Raw genomic sequence first — 23,473 nt, 5'->3', positions numbered from 1 at the left:
GGACTAGAAAAGGCCAAACCTTGGGACTAACTTCATTGTCTAAAGCTCGTAATTAGCTAAAATAATTTGCATATCCTTATATGGTAATTTCATATCTATTTTTTTATTTTATTGTAAAAATTGAGATTCTCAAAATTCAATTTGATGCAGAAGATGAAATTCTTTCTTACAAATGAGTTAAAATATGTCATTAACTGTTTGGTTTTTTCACCTAATGCATAAAAATAGGTTGTTTCACAATTATCATTATCTGATTAATATTAATCCCTTCTTTTAAGATAAATTTGACCCCTATTAGACATATCAATAATCTAATAAAAGTATTAATCACTTTTTACACAAAGTTAACATCTAATACACACTTCAATAAACTCAAAATTATTAATCACTTCAAAAAAGAAAATCTTCATTGATTTGACAGAAAACATATCGGAAAGTGGATGACATCAAGTGTGTTGAATTTTACATACATTGGGACTAACTTCATTGTCTAAAGCTCACAATTAGCTAAAATAGTTTGCATACCCTTATTTGTTAACTTCATATCTATTTTTTATTTTATTGTAAAAATTGAGATTCTCGAAATTCAATTTGATGCATAAGATGAAATTATTTCTTACAAATGAGTTATAATTTGTCATTAATTGTTGGGTTTTTCCACCTAATATATAAAAATAAGTTGTTTCAGTATCTATTAATATTAATCCCTTCTTTTAAGACAAATTTGACCCCTACTAGACATATCAATAATCTCATAAAAGTATTAATCACTTGTTGCACAAAGTTAACATACATTACACACTTCAATAAACTCAAAATTATTAACCACTTCAAAAAAGAAATTCTTCATTAATTTGACAGAAAACATGCTGGAAAGTGGATGACTTTAAGTGTGCTGAATTTTACAATAAGAAATATCAAAATTAATTTGTCTTTAATTATTGGTCGATAAATTTGCTTGCCTCCCAACCTCTGTTTGATTAAAAGTAATAAACCGTATTTTTCACATTAGGTTAAATAATTATGTTAAGATTCTAGATAAAGTTTTGGATTAATAGTCATTTTTGTTTTTAAATATAATTTAATTTTCATCTTTTCTTTTTTTAATTGTTGCAAATATAACATTACAATAACTAATTAAAAAATTAAGAAAGCAAATCTAAGTTAGAACAAACATAATAAACAAATACATTGATTAATAAGTATAATTTTTTTTATTGATTTGAAACTTTTAGTGTGACAATATTTTACTCAAGATATGAGACTCAAACAAAAATGCACAATCATTAAGTTAATTCTTACAAAAAAAAAAATGAGACTTAACTTAATTTTGTCACTACATAATGTTGTCACATTAAAAATTCCAGAGCAATAGACAATAGTCAGATTATGCTTATTATTATATTTGTTTTAACTTATATTTTTTTTCCTATTTTTTTTAAGTGTTTAGTGTAATGTTATGTTTGTAACAATTAAAAAAAGGAGAAGATCAAAATTAAATTATTTTTTGGACAAATATAATTTTCGCCTCTGAATGTGTAGAGTGTTGACAAATTTGTCCATAAATGTGTTATATAAGCTCTTTCATTAACGGTATCAGATGAAAGTTAACAAATAGATGAATTTGTCACACTGTTCTCACTTTATGAGACTAAAATTTAAATTTTCATATTTCGGAGTCGAATTTATCTGCATTCTACGCAGAACAAAAAATAATTATGTACACTAAAGTTTCCTATAAAAAAATAAAGAAAAAATTACATGCACACCTCCTATATTTTAAACTTATTAGACTCGCATCCAAATGGTTCATGAACCCTTGCATAAAACCCCCCTAAGTTTTGCAATTTGCTAGACTTGCACCCCTCGTTCTATTGAGCCAAATCTATAACATGTGAGGCACATGCTAATTTAATGAATTTTTTAAGACAAAAATACCCTCATCTTCCTAGTTGACCACAACCTTCAACCCAACTATATTTTTCATTCATGAAGCACCTTTGGGTTCAAACTTGGCAGCAAAAAATTGGTAATAACAAGAGCGTAATATATTTACAACAAAATCAAGCATAAGAAAACAAAAAGATAGGCAACGACATCATTTATTTTTCTCAATCAGCAAAAACATATATATTGATGAGAGAATATTACAAAAGCAAAGCCAAAACATAGTAGCTGGTTACCAAGTATTCCACTACATAATGATGTGGGGATAATGGATAACCAGAACCCAAAGATTGAAAAGATCCCCCCAATCCTTCGATGCTTAATTGGGAAAAATACATTACAAAATGTCCATTGACCCTTGTAATTGCTTCCCTAAAACACAAACATGAGACAATGCTCTTTCACTGCGAGCGTCGTTGCACTCAGTTTGTCTTCTACAACGACTCCCCGTGTTTACCTACGCTTCCAAAGCCTCGCCGTCATTCCCTAGCAGACCACATTTGCTCTTTTCTAACTTCAGAAACATTTAACTTTTCGGTGCACTAAGCGTGGGTTAAGTCAGAAGGGTAATTCCGGCCTTTCACTTAAAATTAAACAACATCGCTTTCGGGGTGTCCATGTAATAAGTCGATATCCGAGGACGTGTCAGTGTAAATTACTCAAAAATAAATGTAAGATAAATTGAATTTTTTTCCACAAACTAAAAATGATTTATGCAATAAATTTATAAAAACTTTTCATCTGATTTTTCCCAAAGCTCATAAACATAAGTTAAATTTAACTTTAAAAAATTCAATTTATTTGACTTAATATGCTTATGGAAAAGTTTCTTTGAACAGAGCATAAGTTTTACAATCAAAATTAGTTTTAGAATACAAATATTTAAACATAAATCAATCATAACATATATCATCTACAAAATTAATTTCGCAAGTACCCACTCAAACATGATTATGTCTCTTTCCTTTAAAAACTATTTTCAAAATCATGTTGACAAATTCTCTTAATAAAAAATTTTGAAAAAATATTTTATAAAATAGTTTTGATAAACAAGTTAAAACACAATCAAACATATCCTTCCACCTGACCAAGAGTCAACGGTACTGTTTATATACTTCTTTTGAGAGGAATATTGCGAGGCAAAAACAAAGGGCATGATATCAAATTAATACTCCAGAAATTCTGCTACAAAATGCAACAGGGGCAACTTAGATTATCATCATCTATGCATTCAAAAACTCAAAAATACACTAGGTATATAGGTGGTGACAATTACATGTACAACCTTCCAGGTGTGGTTGCAAAACAAAATATGGAACCATTCTTACAGTCAAAATACATGGAACCCGACATCATCACACCTGAAATAAGCTATTGCTCCAAAAAATTTACAATTCCAATTGGCTATGATCTGTTACAGATAATATTTACTCTGGAACCTTGGTTTTCCCGGACCTGTAAAATTGATTAACAATCATCAATTTCACAAATGATAATTGAATCAAGAGCCTAAAGAACATAATCTAACAATGCCTTCACTACAAAGTAAACAACGTATTCAGCAAATGCAAGCAACACAGTTCATTCTCAAAGGGCTTGAAGTTTGCAATTACTAACCTTGCTTCCTCCAATTTTCCGATCACATCTTGCATAGCATATATTGTCATCTTCTTCACCTGTTTCAAAAGCAGCAATCAATAGGGAAAGTTTGCATAAAATCACAGTAAAAAACTGTTGACATGACAATCATAATACAACTGTTTGCAGTCCCATGCTTAGGTCTTACTGCTTTTCAATAAATTCTAGAATGCATCAAGTTTGTTACTTCACAGAACCAAACACTTAATAAGCAGGAACCACACCAATCATAAGCCAAAGAAAATAGCTCAAAATTTGGACTCTTCTAACCACAGGCATTAATGTCAAAGTGTAAATACCGATTTCCATTCACCTAAACAGTCCTTCAAGACCAATATGACGTCAAAAGGACATTGAATTTGAAACCAACTTCAAAACTAAAGTTGACAGTACCAAAGAGAAAATGCTTTTAAATATTAAGGATCAAAATGTGTTCAACAAACCCAGTTATTAGAGCTTTGCAGGGATGAATGGGCATCGAAATATGATGTTTGATTCTGGTTGTGGTTGACTAGTTCTAACATGGTTAGTACTTCTTGCTTAGCCAAATCTTTTAACAATGGTACTTGATAGAACATTATGGCGGAAGTTGATCCATGTAGCCGACCCCACCTAGTGGGATAAGGCGTTGTTGTTGTTGTTGTTGTATCCAAGTTGTCAAGCCTTTTTCATATTTATATCCAAAATCTTTGTAACTATTTGAGATAGCATCTCCCATATTTCACATCTAATCCTTATGGTTAGAAATGTATCTTTGCATCCCAACATTCATCTCCTCAACATGTGTCTACGCTTTTTCCACTTTGAGTTCATCCTTCTCAATGGCACCCAACAAGTCCAACCAAATTGTTGAACTCAAAAAATGAACATACTGAATTCTGAATAAATTACAGAAATAACTTTTTTTGGTTTAATATATTAGTAGGTCCCTGAAATTTTTGGAAATTTTTAATTAGATCCCTAAATTATTAAAAAAATGTAATTAGCTGCTTGATCTTCTACGATTTTTAAAAGAAGTCCCTTGGGTTAATTTATGGCAGCTTGAATCCAACAGAAAAATGACAATTTGCAGCATTTTTAATCACTCCAGGAACCTAATTACAAAATTTGTAGAAGATCAAGGACTCAATCAGATTTTTTTAGTTTAGAGGTGCAATTAAAAATTCTCAAATAGTTCAAAGACCTACTGATGTATTAAACAATTTTTTTAAGACTAGATTTCAGTACAAGCACAAGCATTCCCCCTAGCAAGGAGTTTCCTCCTTCAAAACACCAATAACAATACACCGAGACCTAATTTCCTCCTTCAGATCTATCAAACTATGCATATAACACTGTAGCTAACAAACCATATATATATATATATATATATATATATATATATATATATAGAGAGAGAGAGAGAGAGAGAGAGAGAGACTTCCTAAAACAACTTAGCCCATCAAAGGCTAACAAAAAAATGAGATGTTACATCTCAAAACAATGGAGAAGCAAATAAGTGGCAGAATCAAATCAGTAAAAGTATTTTGGCATACCTCCAATTTGTCCTCACTAGACGCATGGCTAATTGGAAGTGTGCGAAATTCCTCTGTCAAACGAAAGCACTCCCCAACATTTTCCGGAGAGACAAAATCCAATGCAACCTTAATACATGACTGCAAAAGGAAGACATTTATCATGGATTTTCATGAAAAATATTTTAAATTTACTTTAAATAAAATCAATCAAGCCACAAAAAGTAAGCTGGCTGTTAGGGAGTAGAGTAATTTGTGAGAAATCATAGATTCAAACCTCCATGGTGTTGATGTATATAACAAAAAAAATTACAACAAAAATAAAAGTAATCAAACTTAAATGTATAAAAAAACACTTGAGCCAAAAACTTAAATGAATCACCAGGTTTCACTTCCTTCATAGGCTTGCTTTGCTAATGAAGGACCTAGGCTTTATTTAAGGAAGTGAGCTAAGATACTATTATAGTGTGTCAGAACCACACCTAAAATCATAAAATACTTAGCATTTTATACATCTCAAGGCAAACAAGGATGCATCATACCTACAGTAAAGATGACACAAATTCACCATGTATGATCATTTTACCTTCAGATTTCTGACTTGGTGAGGACAACCAGCTGGAACAAAAACAGCATCCCCTACCTTCTGAATAAAAGTCCAGGGCTCAATTCCTACAAGAAAATTTGAAACCATCAATGTAGAGACACAATTCAAACCCCTACCACCCCCATTCAAAATATGAAAAATGTGTTACTAACCATACTCCTCCTTAAGCTTCCTCTTATGCTCCACAGTCAGATAGAAGGTCTGGTCATGGATGGGGTGAATAACCTACATTACCAAAGGATATGCCCCATTTAAGAAAAAATAAATCCTAATGAGTGAGGTACTCCCAGACTGATGGATGATCTGTATACATAGTTATTGTCTGCCAAATCAAAACTTTAAAATTCCCAAAGCCAATTATATAAAACATTTATTTGAAAAACTAATGAGCATTTTGGACTGGTAATAACACCATAATATTTTTCACTGCTTGTGTTTAAAGAATGGACACAGTAACAAAAACCATTTAATCTCATCTTCAAAATAACTATTCACAAATCACAACTACTTAATAGCAGCTTTATCCTCCATCCAATCCCATATAACATGTGTATCTAACAAAAAATTTATCAGAAGAAAATAAGGCAATGGAAGAATGCCAATGTCACAAGTGTAAAAACCTCCAAATATTATAAATATAACCCAGCACTAAAACTATTTGGTAGGAACCAAGCTTTATTAATGACTCAAGTTGACAAGGACTATCCAATATTAATTTACCTGCTTTAAAGGACAGCAATGAATATGCCTGAACTCTCTGAAATGCTTCCTCAGATATTCCTGCAATTTAGGTACATCCTGCCTCCGAAAAATATCCCAGAGAGCACCTTCTGAACCATCCCCCGCAGACAACATATCACTTTCTTGCTTTAGTTTTACTTTGTCAACTTCTTTAAGCTCTGATCTGCATGAAAGGCCATCCTCATTAGCAATGGCAACCGCATTACCACCAGAGGGTTGATGGAACTGATACACTTCTTTTCCATCACATAATCCACCTTTGTGTTCCATGACTTGGACACTGTTTTGCTTATCCAAAGCATTAGTAGAAGATGTATTATTAAGCATGTCAACACTAGTTTCTCTATTCTGATCATCACCAAGTAGTTCCCTTTTGTCTTGTTCAAAGTGCTTTTGTTTCAACTCCTCAATGACAATAAGATGGTCTGGTTTCAATTTCACTTCAGCAATATGAGTCAACACATTTACCTAAAACAGACAAATTATTAAAAGAAAAGGAATAAAAAGATACTTCAATTTCATCATTAACACGCATGCACTCAGGGCCACATAAAGCAATAAATATAAAACAACAAATATTTGATCAGGAAAAGCTATACAACAGCCAGAAGTATACACTAATTACAGCTTTCTCTAATCCAAATGCACCATTCATTTCAACTTCTTATAGATACTAATGTAATGATCCCACCAATCATAACAAGATTACTTTTTCTAATAATCAATCAATCATTAAAACAACCAGGGCAACAACTTGTCAAATAAATGGGAGTTTATGGACTGAAGACAATGCACCGAACAGAATAACCATGACATGGAATTTAAGCAACAATCTGCTAGTAAGAAACGGAACAGCGAAATGAAATTGATTATCAAATACAACAATTTCTACATCCTATAAACAATGCACCTTCCAATATGAATCTGTAATTGAAAATAGCAGGCCAGGAAAGAGAAAAGAAATAGAGCATACTGCATCGGACATATCACAATGGAGCTTAGTCACTGAATCACCACGCCCGAGCTCCTGATGAAATCCATAAGCAATATATGTCTTTGGTCCCATGTCTGGTTTTAGACAACCCATAGGCAACTTCACAGCTAAGTTAAGAGAACCTTTGAGAGGATCAGTATACTCCTTGAAGGGCAAGGAAGATATGAACTCTGCACAATGTCGAGGCAAACGTTCCTCAAATAAATTAGAAGGAGGCCAATCTTTTAATTTCAATATTTGAGGCCAGCGAAGCCAATCCTCACGACCTTCTGTATACCCAGTAAAGAATTGGTGGATATTAATTTCTCCCTGCATTTAACCAACAACTCAAATAAAAACTGCTGAAATCAGCAGCAACAGAATAGCAGACATGTCAAGTAAAAACAGTAAAGAATCATGAATCAGTAAAATAAAGCAACATGATTTACTCTGATCTGATTACAAAACAGAAAAATAGAATAAATACAAGTTGAAAATAATATTTTCAACATCAGCAAGAAACCTAAAAAGTACATTTTACCCAACATCGGCTAGATGCTGTGACTACGTCTAAGAAGCAGACAAACATACCAATAGAAAACCAGAGCACAAAGGCAACAAGAAAGGGTCTGGGTAGGAAAAGCAAGAACAGCAAAAAGGGACAGGGACAACAGACAGCAAGAAATTGAGATAAATTTTTAAGATGATATATGATAGGGAGAAAAACCTAGGACTCGGAAGATGAATATGATTATAGCAGCTCATACAATACACATTTTCAAGATTGGGAGAGAGCATAAAGCAAGCAACAAGGGCCTAAAGTGTGTTCTGTTGGGCCAACATTCCACCTTGGACAGGTATCTCTTTATGACCCAGACAGCAGAACATCCGCATATTGTTTCTTATAGTAGAATTATCCAGCCAAAAATTGTAATTTTTCAGTAGTTACCAAAATATTTCTAGGACATTCAGTTCTGACAACTCTAAAGGAATTCAAATAATTGGCAATATTAAATGCACTGAAACAACTCCCAATCCAGAAAAAAGGTGGAATTACCAAATTCAGGAAACAAGTAGGAAATTCAACAACATAAAATTGCTACAATTAAATTATTCTCTGTTTGCCATTTTCAATCAGTGGTTCCAGTTAAAATAAGTACCAACATTAAACAATTTAAACATAAGCTTCATGAGAATGAACATGAGCAATGGAATTTGTGCAAAAATCCCTCGAAGTTCAAGATTGAGAAATTAAACAAACCTCACACCAATCTAAGCAATCAATTGCCTTCACATCCAAATGTTGTTCATGCTTGGTCTTAGTCATCTGACGGAATGCACGCCACATGACAAGTGGTTCCCAGCTTAAACCAGATGTTTTTGCAAGCACATTGCTGACAATGACAGGCTCCCCCTTTTCCCAATGCCACTGAAAGTGCCTTAAATCCTCATCCTGTAGATCTACAACCCTTGGACAGTATAAATAGTTGTCACCGGAATCTGCCCGAGAAGCAGCCTTCCTCATATTATTATATCTAGCATCTGTGTTTCTATCAAGCCTCAAACACGAACAGAAGTTGTCAGGTATCTTAACTACATCTTGAAGCTTGTATGCTTGTGCCAGTTTGTTTGCTTTATGCACTAAATTGGTGATAAAATGTTGACCTAATATGCTTCTCAGTTCAAGAAAACCATGGTTACATTCATCATTGACTTTTGGACAAGGAATGCTACCATTACTTTCTGCATGCCACCCAGATCTTGACCATTCACGAACTACAGGAGCAACAACATTTGGTTCATTTCGTTTTACACTTTTACTTTCTTTTTCATCATGCAGGTAATGACGACCCTGACAGACAAACTCTACCAAAATTGGATCTGCACCACCTACAAGCTCCCCACTACGAAGTTCACGACAACAGATGAGACAAAGGTCGAAAGAGCATTTTGTACAGCTTCTGTGGTAATCAAATATTGACGTTTTACAGTTGTCACTACAAGAGAGTGTATTAAGTTAACAACTAAAGATGCCAAGATAGCTGGGGGGAAAAACAATAAGAAGTGAGAAAGATCCCAACCAGTACACACGCTCATCTTCATCAAAATTTGCCTGTACTATATTTAGCTCTGAGACTGAGAGCCCTGTAGTGCACATCCCAAAAGCATATTATACAATGAAAAAGATATGGAACTTGTACTGAACTCTGACTGAAGCATGAGATACAAACTTAAGTTATGCTGTCACAGTGCATACAAGAAAAATAGTTCAAAGTAGATAAGTGATCCAAGATAGAGAGAGAGAAATAATTCTAAAAATAAGGAACCAAATCAAGAAACATTCACAAAACAAACTACAAAATAAGAGGGGGAACAACCATAAGAAGTGGGTTGCAACTTAAAACAGATAATTCTTTCTCTTTTGGAGGTCAGAATTTACTGCAAAGAGATATGTTCATGGCATCACTTCAAAACAATGGTTTAGTTGTGTGTTGGAACAAACAGGCACCAATCAAATCTAGTTTTGCTTCAGCATCAAATTCATCTCTTTACAGAGAAACATCAGTTCACATATTAATAACCTCAATCAAGAGTCCTAACTGAAAAAAAAAATACCCTGTATCTTTGCTTCTGTCTTATTCTCAATCATCTGTTCTTCATCCAGCAGCCTTAAATAGGGAAGAAGTACTTGCAGCAAATGCATAGAGAGTTCAACCTTCTCATCTTCATTGGTTTTTGCTTTTTTCTTCATTTTCTACAGTAAACCAAACAGTAACAATCAAATATAGAATACAGAAAACCACAGGAAAACCCAATCTAAAAGGAGGAAAGAACTAACTTTAATAAGTTCATTGGATCTCAAGCATGCTTTGCAGTTGCAATTACCACGGCACACAGGACATGCCTCAGCAATATAATCCTCTTTCAAATGAGGATACCTAAACAAGACACAGCAAAAACATCAAGGATTGACAAATTGGTCAAGTTATCATCATTCAAAACCAAAACTTGCAATTTTTGCAATAACTTTTCAGGGCATTGATCTTGCAATTGTTTCAATCAGCTAAGACTTTTCTCCCAACATATGAAATAGTAGCATATAAAATTTAGTCTGTAATTTCTAGAAATTCCCCATACAAATTATTAAAAAACATTGCATTCAAACAAGGACTTTTTATTTCAATTCTTTCCAATAATCTGTTCAAAATCTTACAGCACTGTTAAGACGCTGCCAGATTGGTGGTTGCCAATGCAGTGGGGACACAGAGATAAACCTTGTATAGATCTTACCCAACCAAACAAGGCATATACAGTATAATGGTCTTATAACTGACATAGAAAGAGGAGAGAGAAAAATGAAACAGAGGCTATGTTATACCAATTTTCTATACAGTGTACACAAAATCTTTTCCTCTTACAACTTGTGCATCTCACAACCCTGCCTTTATCATTTCTCTGGCATTGATGACACATTAAGGACTCCTCTTTAATGCACTGTTAATTGAGAAACAGAAACATAACCTCAAAGATAAGCTAAATCATGTTCATATGTAAAGCCAAACTAAAACAAACATTCATGTTTTTTGTTGAATAATAAATCATGTAACCTTAGGATCTTTCTTGCTGATGTTTGGCATCACGGCTTCTGTATTGACTTTAGGGGCCCTGAGACTATAGTGTTTCTGAATGCCACTTCCTGGAGAATCCGCAGGCAACTCACCATCATCTTCCTTAAGCGTCTTTCTTTTTCTTCCGTGCCTCCTATCAGGTACCCCACCATTTTCACCATGGTTTTTGTCTTGAACATCTTTCTCCTCCAACAAATTGTCCTCTAGCATCTCCTTCCTTTTCATGTCCTCCTTCTCCTTCTTACTTTTTCTGCCATGCTTCTTTGCCGCAACTTCTTGAACGGAAGAAGAACCTCCTACGCCGCCACTTTCACCAAGGTTTTGGTATTGAGCATCCTTCTCCTCTATCATCTTATTTTCCATGTCCTGTTTCTCCTTTTTACTCTTTCTTCCACGCTTATTTTTCACACCTTCAGAAAGAGAAGAAGAACCTCCCACTTCAACATGTTTACCATGGTTTTCGTTTTGAGCATCTTTCTCCTCTAACATCTTCCTTTCCATGTCCTCCTTCTCCTTTTTACTCTTTCTTCCACGCTTTTTTTTCACGCCTTCTGAAACAGAAGAAGAACCTCCCACTTCACCATTTTCACCATGGTTTTCGTTTTGAGCATCTTTCTCCTCTAACATCTTCCTCTCCATGTCCTCCTTCTCCTTTTTACTCTTTCTTCCACGCTTCTTTTTCACACCTTCTGAAACAGAAAAAGAACCTCCCACTTCACCATTTTCACCAAGGTTTTCGTTTTGAGCATCTCTCTTCTCCAAGAAATTGCTCTCTGACATCTTTTCCATGTCCTCCTTCTCCTTTTTACTCTTTCTTCCACGCTTCTTTTTCACACCTTCTGAAACAGAAGAAGAAACTCCCACTACACCATTTTCACCATGGTTTTCGTTTTGAGCATCTCTCTTCTCCAAGAATTTGCTCTCTAACATCTTGTCCATGTCCTCCTTCTCCTTTTTACTCTTTCTTCCACGCTTCTTTTTCACACCTTCTGAAACAGAAGAAGAACCTCCCACTTCAGCATTTTCACCATGGTTGTCGTTTTGAGCATCTCTCTTCTCCAAGAAATTGCTCTCTAACATCTTTTCCATGTTTTCCTTCTCCTTTTTACTTTTTCTGCCACGCTTCTTTTTCACAACAGAAGAAGAACCCCCTGCCCCACCACCGTTGTTCTCAGCAAATTTCATCCTTTTGGTCTCACTCTCACACTCAGCATCAATATCCAAGGATTGGGTTATTTGCTGAGTGGGGTTTGCATCCACAGGAATAATAGCTGTGTTCCTTTGCCGCTTCTTCCTTCCGCGCGCCATGGAATATAGAGAATCAAATAGTTGTTTTTACGAGTAGAAAAAACAATATGAGTTTCAACAATCACAATGATGGTGAAAAAGATTTCGGCAAAACAAAATGTGAACCCTAGTTTAGTTATCGGGTTGTGTCTGTCTTGAATCTAGATTATATACTGTTGAACACACACACACAAGCGACACGTACAAAGATAATTATGGAAAGGGAGGGAGAGTTTTCAAATCAGGCGCCAACATTAAATTTAAGAATTGGACTTATTTAAGCATCGAGTTGGAAGTGGGAAACAGTGGAAGGACAGAAGAAGTGAAAAGATGTGTCTGAAGTCTGAACGGAACTACTATTTCAGCCTGCGAGGAAACTCCAAAGCTGTGGGCTTCAACCTCTTTGTTTGCTTCCAACTAGCTACTATACCACTTTCCTTTGCCTTTTGTCTCTTAACCACACCAAAGACTATTTCATTCAAATCGGTGTCTGTTTGTTTTATTTTATAGTAGCCACTCTAAAATAGACTGAAAAATATAAGTGCTCAATTTTTTTAATCAATTTGTGATAACAAAAATAATAGGTGTTAAACATATATTTTAGGAAGATGTATTCTTTTCTAATGTTTTCTAGTCTAACTCTAAAAATATAAAAAATACTTTTATAAAGACTAACAAAAATCTAAACATGCTACTAGTTAGTTATTGGGTGAGGATGAAAAAAGATCCATGTTTCTTCGACAAATTATTATTTATAAGAAAGAATATTTTTAATTTATAAAGAAGTTAATGGAACTGATTTTTTAATAATGAAAATAAAACACACGCTAAAAATAGATAAGAAAATAAGGCCTGCTTATTTTATTTGATTTCAAAAATAATATTTTTTATTGATATTAATCAAGTGAAGTCCAGAGAAGGAATTGTGGATGGTTTTTTTCCTGTTATTTCATTGTTCAAATATGATCGCATGTGTTTGTGTCTCCAACGGCTATCATTGTTAAAACTGTGGTTTGGATAAGATTCGTTGAACTTACACTATTTTTCTATGATGAGAGTATACTCATGGCACTTGGTTTAGTAGTGGGGAGACCAATGAGAAAAGCTGTGAACACCCTGTAAGTGCATAGGGAACAATTTTCAAAAAGTTTGTGTGAAGGTGGATCTTAACCCCAATCAAACATTGATTTTGTTATGAATGTATCACTGACACCTATGACAATGGAGTTAATAATAGAGATTCAATTATCGTCAACTAATGCAAAAGTTATTGTAATATATTTAATGGTTGATAATGGCTCGAAAAAATCAAGTATGAACCTAAAACTTGTAGATATAGGTTGACATTCCCCTTACCTCATTTTCTTTATTTGGTGAATAACTATCTCTAAGGTCAACTAGTAATTTGTTATGGATTAAAAACAATATTTATGAAAATACTTTTGACAACCATATTTATTTTTCTTAATATTGTAAAAAATACTTTTATGAAATATTGTTTTACGTTATGAAAAGTTATTTTCAAAATGTTAAGAAAAAACATTAAAAAAAATTCAAGTAAACTACTAGTACCATTGTAAATCCCATATAAAAAGACGCTTTGCTTCAAAAACTTACAAAAAATATCACTATGCAACAAAGATAATAAATAAATGGCTTAAACATAATTTTGATTTTTATGTTTTTGTTTAATCCCAAATTTTAATTATTTTATTTTAAAATAAAAAAAAATTTGATTATGTTATTTTAAAAATTTTGTAATCTTAGTTCCTCAAATTTAATATAAAGACATTTAATTCTCTTATTTTTAAAATTTTATAATTTTTATCAAATATTCAAATTTTAAGTATTTTTTATTTTAATTTGATCTAATTAAACCCTAAACATTACATACTGTTATAAGGAAGGCACCATAAAAATGATTTAATTAATTATAATATAAAAAATAAAATGTAGGCAAGGTTGAATATTGCATCAAAATTGTGAATTTTTTAAAATACAATGATTAAAATTATAGATTTTTTAAATTAAAAAGATAAAATGTCTCAATTTTAAAATGAAAGCACCAATATTATTAACTAAACAAAATAGGAAAACCAAAATTATATTAAAATCTATAAATAAACATTTGGTGCATGAATAAGAAGGCTTAATATATTTTTTTATTCTTTGTTTGTTATCAAACAAAATTTGATTTTGTGCCGAGTTTCTAATGAAATAATAATTTAATTTTTTATCTTTTGATGTTTTTTTTTATTCTGTAATAATAAATTTTATATTTGTTTCATAATGAATTTATTTTATTTGTAATTAGTCAGAATTAAAATCAAATTCAGTAATTTATGAGAAATCAAACAAAATATTTTTATGATAGATTAAAAATAAAATTATTATTTTACCAGTAATAAAAAAATTATTTAAGATTGAATAATGATGTTTGTGTGTCACCAAATACAAAATTGCTTGTATATGACAAAAAAGAGAGAGAGGAGGAGGATTGAGTGGTTGCGAGCATCATGTCGAAACTAGACATCGCTTCCATCTGTTCATTGGCTTCAACCTCATCCACCTCTTCAAGACGCACCACTGATTGAACCAAGAATTACATTTGACCTCACCAATGCTGGTCTTCAACAAATCAATCAACTTGGGAGATTGTTGAAACATCTTTCATTGGTTCGAAGCCAAGAGTGAATGATCTGGGATTACTTCTAATGGCTGACAAGTATGCAAACATGGAGAGCATATGCATTCTTGCACTCGCCTATACAAGCTTAAGGTCACTCATGGGGCTCATTTAACTGATCTAGTTTTTCATGATATTTCCGCAACATCCCTTACTTTAATTTAACACATATATGTTAGCTTAAGACGGTGCAATCTGTTAACTAACCATGCTGTTTTGAGTTTGGCATCAAACAAGGAACTTAAAACTCTTCACTTGAGAGATTGGCACTCTTCCAAGACTGAAAATTTTACTATTAGATGGATGCAGGACTTTTGCACTTAAGACCGTCTGTTATTAGCTCACTGTATGCATTGTCGCTTCAATGCTGGTTGATGACGCCAAGCATGGAAGCAGTTTGCGTTTGTTGGATCTTTTTAACTGTGGTGGCATTACACCGCTTGCATTTCGCCGGTTGAAGAAACCATATTTTCCAAGGCTCAAATGATTGGGAGTGACCGGAAGTGTTAATAGACATGGTAGATGCTTTAGCCAGAAGTAGACCATTCTTACATGTGGCATGCATGCCATGGTGAGGAGCTTGGGGCTGATCCCTATGGCACTTCAGATGGGTTATATACACCTGATTATGATGATGTGGATGAATTTGAGCAGTGGCTTCTTGAAGCAGATATTGACAGTGACTATGAAGAGATGGGCGATGCTGAAAATAATGATGAAATGGTTGTGATTTGCGTTCAAACTCGATCTCATGTCTTTATATGACTATATGTATGTATATCTATTTTTGTCTATAACTTGTTCTCTGGCTAGATGTTGTTTGTCACAGGCTTTAGTACCCCAAGACTTTTGCATGATCCTTCCATGTATCTTGCTATGGTTTACATGGATAATTATGTGTATAAGTTTCGTAATTTTTGTTTTAACCAATCGTGACCTTTATTATTTTGATTTTTTTAATCCTCCTCTCTTGTTTAGTATTTTGTTGCATGCCTCGTGACTTTTGTATGATCCTTTCATGTATTTTTCAATGGATAATGTTGTGGTTAAACTTTCATAATTTTTTGTTTTGACCAATTTTGAAATTATTTGGACTTTTTTTATTCAATCAAATTCTTCTCTTTTGTCTTGTATTTATTATTGAGAACTTGTGCCTAACAGTTTAATGATCATGAATGAATTTATTTTTTACTATCAAGTTTCAACCAATTATATAAACTATTGTTGGTATAATTTTTAAGATAACTATCATAAAAATTAATAAATTTATTATATATATATATATATATATATATATATATATATATATATATATATATAACATGTTTAGGTGAGAATATATAACATTTGTGAATGTATAATCTGTTTTTTTTCTTCTAAATCTTATTCCCTTAATCCTTTCCGAGTAGCTTGGGTGGATCTTTGTTTTGTTTCATTTTCCTAAAATTGTGTCAAGCTTTGCCTTTGTATTTTATGCCAATGAGTGAGCAATCTAAACCTCTTTAATAAAATTTTGGATATAATCGATATCCAAGAATTTATATGCATTATAAATAAGTGAAAGAAGATGAATTATATCGTTTAATCATTTTCGCTGTTGGCACAAAGTGAGGTTGGCAAAGTCAAGAAGCTAAACTCAACTTCAATGCAATGAACAACCTGGAGCGGTTGAAATAAAATGTTATACAAGTGGATGGTTTAATCCTTGTATATTAATAATTATCAGTATATTTTCTTCAATAACTAATAATGGCTTAATCCTTGAATGCATAAAGGAAATTATATCAAATTCAAAATTTCTTTTCTTTTTTACATTAAACCATGGTTTCGGGATAATTTAAACTATTAGCTTTCAAAACATGCTAAGCCTAATACTTGAGCGTATAAGAAGTGCTTAATAGCAAAGGATTGAAAAGACTATGAATACTGTGCTTTATTGCATTTTAGACATAATTAAGGGCAATAGCATCTCATGGTATAGAAACATAGACTGAGTACAAACATCGTACACGAGGAACTAAATTACTAATCACCACGAGCTCGAGAGATTTTTATGAGGCTTGGGCAAATAGTTTAGGAGTGATCGAGTTCAAAGTAGCAGAAAATAAGATTTGAGTAATAGTAAGTAGAACAAACAAACAAAAAAGAGTTCAATAAGGAAGCCTAGGGTGACGGTTTCACCTATACCTTTCATCCCCCTAATTCTAACTCTACAGGAACCGTAATTTAGGCTTTAGAAATAAAGCCTCCTTGTTTGATGAAACAAAGATGGTGTAGAAATAACATTCATTTAGGTGGGTTCCACGCTCAAACCACCTGCCTCCTACACTACAATGATCTACATGTAATATATTACAACATAAAACAAATTATCAAGACCAATAAAAGTGATGATCACATTTAATATTATCACAAATTCAACTTTTATTCCAAAAATGTCGTGAAGTTTAAGTAATGATCACATTTAATGTCAGTACTCATAATCCAAAAACTAATAATACCAACCATTAACATTTGCTCATAAAGAAAACAACTGAAATGTATATTTCCGTTTAAAAGGTATTTTTGGAAAATGCTTTCTAAAGCTTGTGAGGGTGATAATAGCAATCTCCATTAGACTTTTAAAAGCAACCCATTATTATTGAGCCCAAAACCAATTACACCTTGATTCCAGGCTGGGCCGAAAACACGCAGCAGTTTGGTACTGCTTTGCTTGCATTTCTTGGGGAATGATGGGTGATCTTGATCGATAAGTCAGTTACATTTTCAATTGCCTTGTTTTTCATTCCCCTCACTTAAGAAATTATTAAATAGTTTCTGATCAGCATATGTTCATAATTCCGACAAATCTCTATTCAAATTTTTAATTTATAAAAAAAAACTAATAACACTATAATGACTTATAGGAAAATGAATAATTTTTTCAATAAGGTAAAATTAACTTGTAAAAATTCTCTCATATATTATAACTTCTTTAAAAGATGAAAAAAAATTTACAAATTAAATTTTGCATGAGTTAATTTGAATTTATTGGAAATTTTTAAAAAAATCCCGTCAGATATTTATTCTAATAATTGGAACATGGAATATAGAAAATAAATTCTAAAAATATTAGAACATACTAAATATTTACACCTCTCAATTGGATTAAACTTCCTTAAAAAATTCATTTCATTTTTTTCTCTTAAAAGTCATTCCAGTCTTTGAAGATAAATTTACTCAAACATACTCTAACTCTCAACTTTTTTTTCTTGGTTAACATGTAACAATCAACTAGAAATTATCAATAATTTTCCCCTTACTCCTACTTTTTCACCATCTGTTTCTGTTCTCAATATCACGGGTGAAAACCACTCTTCCATCACCATTCACCAATAAAAGCTCTCAAGCCTCTCTCTTCCCAACAACAACCCACCAAAAAGTTCCCCAATAATGTGTCTGCCACCGTTGACAAATGGGGTATGGATCACGGTGCAGTGCAGGTTCACGGAATAGAAGCTAGATTAGCTTAGCAGAGCTTTCAAACAGTTAAAATCATTTATACTCTAATTAAATTCATAACACAATGTAACATTTTTTTTTTTGTGAGGATGTAGGAGTACAATGTAGCATTGTTTCGTGAACGTGAAGCTGTGTAGGCAACTTGATAGCATTTGTTTCGTGTAAAGAAAACATTCCCTTTTAAGAAGGGGTGACTACTGACTAGGGGAGTTGGGGAACATGGTTATGACTTCTGAAATTGGACCGATATGTCCTTTCTTGTTTTAAATGTTGAAAACGAACGGTTTATCCTTAGCAAAAGTTTCACTGTGCTAGCTTGACAAATTAATCTTAACGAAGAAGGAAATATTCTAATGTTATTACGTCCTTATCCGTTAAAAGCAAATTAAAATATTTAATGCTTGGAGTGTAAAATATAAGAAAAACTACTTCGATAATCATTACTATATTTTAAAATAAGTTAATTTGGTTGTGAATTAGAAAATATTATACAACAAGCGGAAACTTGTTTTGTAATGTAAAATCAAAAGGAGGAGGAATGGGCATGATGCTCATTGTCAATTGCAGATTACATTGCATCACAAATATTACACCAGTAGAAGCATCAGTATCTCTGTCAGTATACGGAGGTTTGACCATTAATATTGAAGGTGGTTCTGCAAAATAACAAAAAATAACAACGAAATGTGCCAGAATTTACAATTAATTAATTTTAGAAACTATCGTTGCCAAATAAATTTTTGACATTTGATGGAGCTTTGTTATTTTAAAAACCCGGCACATGATAAAATATCTAGTATTAGGTGGAGCTTTATACCATGTATAAAAGAATATCCTCAACCTTCAGTGATCAAAATCAAAATGCTAAAAACTAAAAGAAAGTCACATGAGTCTGATCTAGCCTATAGTTTTATTATTATTATTTTTGAAGGGATATGGTAAAGTATTGTTTAAACGAATACGTATTGCATATCGAGCACGTTGATCAATGAAGTTCTAGGAGTGCACGTTTATCAGTTTATATATTTAATAATTGGTCGATGAAGTTCTTTTTCGATTTATCAGTTTATATATTTATTAGTAACTCGTGGAGGCATAGCATGTTTTTTTTTTGCCTAAACAAAGTAAGGTGCCTAGTCGATTCAAACGTGAGTTTGACCATCATGCTGAAAAAATGTAGAGCATGGCTGCTTTTCTTTCTTTTATCTGGTTGGGATTTTTTTATATAATTATAGAAAAAATTAAGATGACATTTAGTTGTGTATTTTTTTTATCACCATGATATTGGTACGAAGTATTTACTATTTTTAGTGATGATTAATCTCTTATGAGAAACATGATTATTCATTTTTAAATTTTTTCTTTTAATTATATTTTTTTTCATCCAAAAGACTCAAACTCAAAACTTTACTTAAAAAAATTGATTCTAAAATCACTAAGACCAAACAACTGTGTATTTAGTTTTGCATTAAAAATTCTTCTTATGTGTTACCAGTTATGAGACGAAAAAAATAAGATTACATTAAATTTATGTCAAATGTTTAGTGGACTTTATTTTAATGAAAATGAAAACTATAACAAATACTAGATGCTTAAATAAAAAAGGTCCAAGAGTATTTTTAGTTGAATAATCTATTTTGGATTTTTGAATTACTCTCATGATATCACATAGAATATAAGAATTTTTATCTTTTTTGTTTTAGTGGTAGAATACAATTTGAATTCTTGGATTCTACTTGCATAGAAGAAGGAAAAAAAAGAATTCTTCTAACTTTTGAACAAAAACAATAATAAATCTAGTGAAGAGGAATTTTTTATAACTCTTGAACAAAAATAATAATAAATCTAGTGAACAGAAATTTCTGAGTTTAAATTTTTTTTATTAAAGATCTTCTTATATATCAGTAGAATTAAGGAGGAGTTTCATTCTGCTTCAAAGAGATAAAAAAATGAAGTACATTCCTCAACGTTCCCCTCGTACACCCTGGTAACATGAACATGAAAAGAAAAGAAAAAACTGTTGCAAAGGAAAAAAAAAGTGAAAAAAAAAACATTTATGAAAGATATTTTCAAGAACGTAATGACTCCTCAACCATGTTAAAATATATAGTTTAATTTACTGTTGCTAAAAATATTCTTTAAACGAATATGTTTTTAATCAAAATATATACTAAAATATTTTGAAATTTTTAACTAACCAAAATACCCTTCACTCAATTGATTGCGTTGATTCCTCTTTCTTTTCACACATCAACCTTGTTAGGTGCCCCAAACATCTAATCAAATTATAGGTGATATTATATTAAAGGCTAAAACTGACCTTTAATGAATTTATGACTCAAAACGTTTTATAAGAAATAATAATTTATAACACACATTTTTTCGTAAGCAATGCATAAACATATTAGCAAACATAGAAATTATTAAATTTTCAATAAAAAGTATAAAAATGATGAAAATTGTAATATATTTTAATTTATTAAAAATAAAATTGCATACTTTAGTTATAAAGACAATATTTAAAACTATCGGAATAAGAGAGTGTGCAAATATTTTAGTCATAAAACTATTTTTGCGATATTTTAAAAGGTAAAGTGTAATATATTGTCAATTTTTTTACTTGTTAGGGGTAAGAGTGTATATTTTAGTACAAGAGATAAAGATGGTGTCCTTGTTTTTATGAGACTTTTTGTTTAACTTGGTCGACTAGTTTACAGATTGTTGTTATCTGCGAATCTAATTCTAAGTTAATTCTCTAGTTAGTGCTGCAAGGTGTCCAACAATGACATTTATATGCTCGATCTTTTGGTTTCAAAGAATTCAAAGCTTCATGTCCCTCAATTGGAGTACGTGAAGGCAATGGAGTCGCTGATATACTTGCAAATTAAAACATGCATGCATGCATGGTGCATGCAATGAACTTTACCTCCTTGGCCACTTATCCCTCACCTCGATCTCTTGGCAGGGGTGTTCAAATAACTCTTTTGAACTGAATTAAATTGGAATTGAACTGAAACTAAACTATTTTTGTGAAAACTAAAACTGAATTACACTGAACTATTAGAAAATAGTTCAGTTGGAAACCGATTTCAACTGTTTTAGCAATAAAAAGAGTTGCCATAAGACTCTAGCTGCCATGGCTTTTATCTCTTAATACTCGTCCCAGCAATTGACACGCACGCAACCACGTACAGTTTGTCAAATATAAGTTTATTTGGTTCAATTAGTTTTACCTGCATGTTAAATGAGTTGGGTCTACAGAGGTTAACGAGTTAGCCTTTGGACTGACCAGTTTTTTTTTATTCATTTTGGGCTCATCATTTTTAAATATGATTTATTATTTTATGGTTTTATTGGATAATTGCTACTTGGTGTTTGATTAGTATGTATTGAACTCTTTCTCTGTGTTCGGAACTTTATAATTTGTAATACATAAAGTTAAAAATATTGAGTTTTTTTGTGCTTTATTTAATGTTTGGGTGATTACCCAGATGAAGTTTTAAATACAAAATTCATTATTTTATGCATCTTTTTTTATTCTTCTTCGTTAATCGCATCTTAGTTCTTTTTCCATATTTTATATATTTTTTTAAAAAAATTGTAAGTTTTTCAAAATTAAAAATTTTGTTTACATATTCCAATTTTTTTTATAATTTTTTATTATTATTTAACCTGCAAACCAATCCATTTACTCGCACACTAGACGAAGACTAACAAAAAACCATCCATTCAATAATAAGCAGGTCAACCTATTTTGGTTCATTTGGATGTAGACCAAAATGAATTAGGTTAAATGGATACACTGACCCATACTAGCGACGAGGATCATTTAAAAAAAAACTTACAAAGACTAAAATTAACAATTTTTAAAAGAACTAAAATCAAATTTAACTATGCTTACATAAAAAAGAAGCATGTTATTGATCAATGATCAATTAATGTGTATTAATTTTTTAATCTCATAGCTTGGTCAAATTAAATAAATTTATCATTATGATAAAAATATATATTAAATTTCTCTACTTTATTTTTCTCGTTTTTTTATGAAGTCAAACAAGCCTTTTTTTTTTATTAATATTCAATTAAACATTAAATTTTAATTACATTTATCTATCCTTTTTCTTTAAGTTTTTTTCCTCATCCCAACAACGCATGAAAACAATTAAGAAAACATAATATGGTATTGCGAGGTTGTATGTGGGGCTTGATTCTTTTCTTTTTATATATTTCTTGGCTGGACGATAAGGTTTTTTTTTTTTTTTTTTTACAAAAGGACGATAAATTATTAGTATTATTTTGTGTCCATTATTTAATTATAATATCCGAATCATGCACTCAGTCACTCAGGCCTACATTTAGAATCTTTTCATTTTCGTTCCATCACCATTCACACCAGATCAGCCGATTGCAAAACAGCAAAAAAATATCAGCCTTTGCACACTTGTTTTTATTTATTTATAAAAAAATAAACTAAATTTCTCTTTTGACCACTTGACCTCCTTCGCACACAGTTTTTACAATTTCATTTTTCGGGTTACTAACATTTATAAGTATGTTGCCTTAAAAAAACATTTATAAATACGTTACTTTTCAAATTATTATCGGTTTATTTGGTAAATGAGGTAAAAGAGGAGAAAAGGATAAAAATAAAGAAAATAGAATGATATATATATATATATATATATATATATATATATATATATATATATATATATATATATATTGATATTGCATTGAAAGAAAAAATATTAATGTTAAATAAAATATAACTCAGAAAAAATAAAGAAGAGTAAAGAAGACAAGAGTATTGAGAGAATAATAAGTATATCTATTCTTTAAAAAAAATAGTCTATTTATATATAAAAAAACAATTAAGAATATACAAAAGATTTAAATAAGAAAAGATCACAAAACACGCTTAAAAATATTAACAATCATAAATAAATTATT

General features: G+C 31.6%; 1 protein-coding gene across 1 annotated transcript; it reads right to left on the bottom strand.

Moving 5' to 3' along the window:
- Nucleotides 1–3,155: 3,155 nt before the first annotated feature.
- On the bottom strand, nucleotides 3,156–12,826 carry LOC100805723 (lysine-specific demethylase JMJ25). Its single transcript, XM_003535715.5, has 13 exons — nucleotides 11,029–12,826; nucleotides 10,800–10,915; nucleotides 10,260–10,359; nucleotides 10,037–10,175; nucleotides 9,502–9,565; nucleotides 8,682–9,417; nucleotides 7,421–7,750; nucleotides 6,427–6,915; nucleotides 5,859–5,931; nucleotides 5,686–5,771; nucleotides 5,121–5,240; nucleotides 3,565–3,623; nucleotides 3,156–3,402 (listed from the first exon to the last, which is right to left on the bottom strand). The coding sequence occupies exons 1-13, from the start codon at nucleotides 12,355–12,357 to the stop codon at nucleotides 3,375–3,377; spliced, it is 3,669 nt and encodes a 1,222-aa protein (XP_003535763.1). The 5' UTR covers nucleotides 12,358–12,826; the 3' UTR covers nucleotides 3,156–3,374.
- Between the last annotated feature and the right edge of the window lie 10,647 nt (nucleotides 12,827–23,473).

Source organism: Glycine max, chromosome 10, assembly GCF_000004515.6.
Source record: "Glycine max cultivar Williams 82 chromosome 10, Glycine_max_v4.0, whole genome shotgun sequence".
NCBI lineage: Eukaryota > Viridiplantae > Streptophyta > Magnoliopsida > Fabales > Fabaceae > Glycine > Glycine max.
Note: the sequence above shows the minus strand (reverse complement) of the source record. Positions and strands in the feature narration are given on the sequence as shown.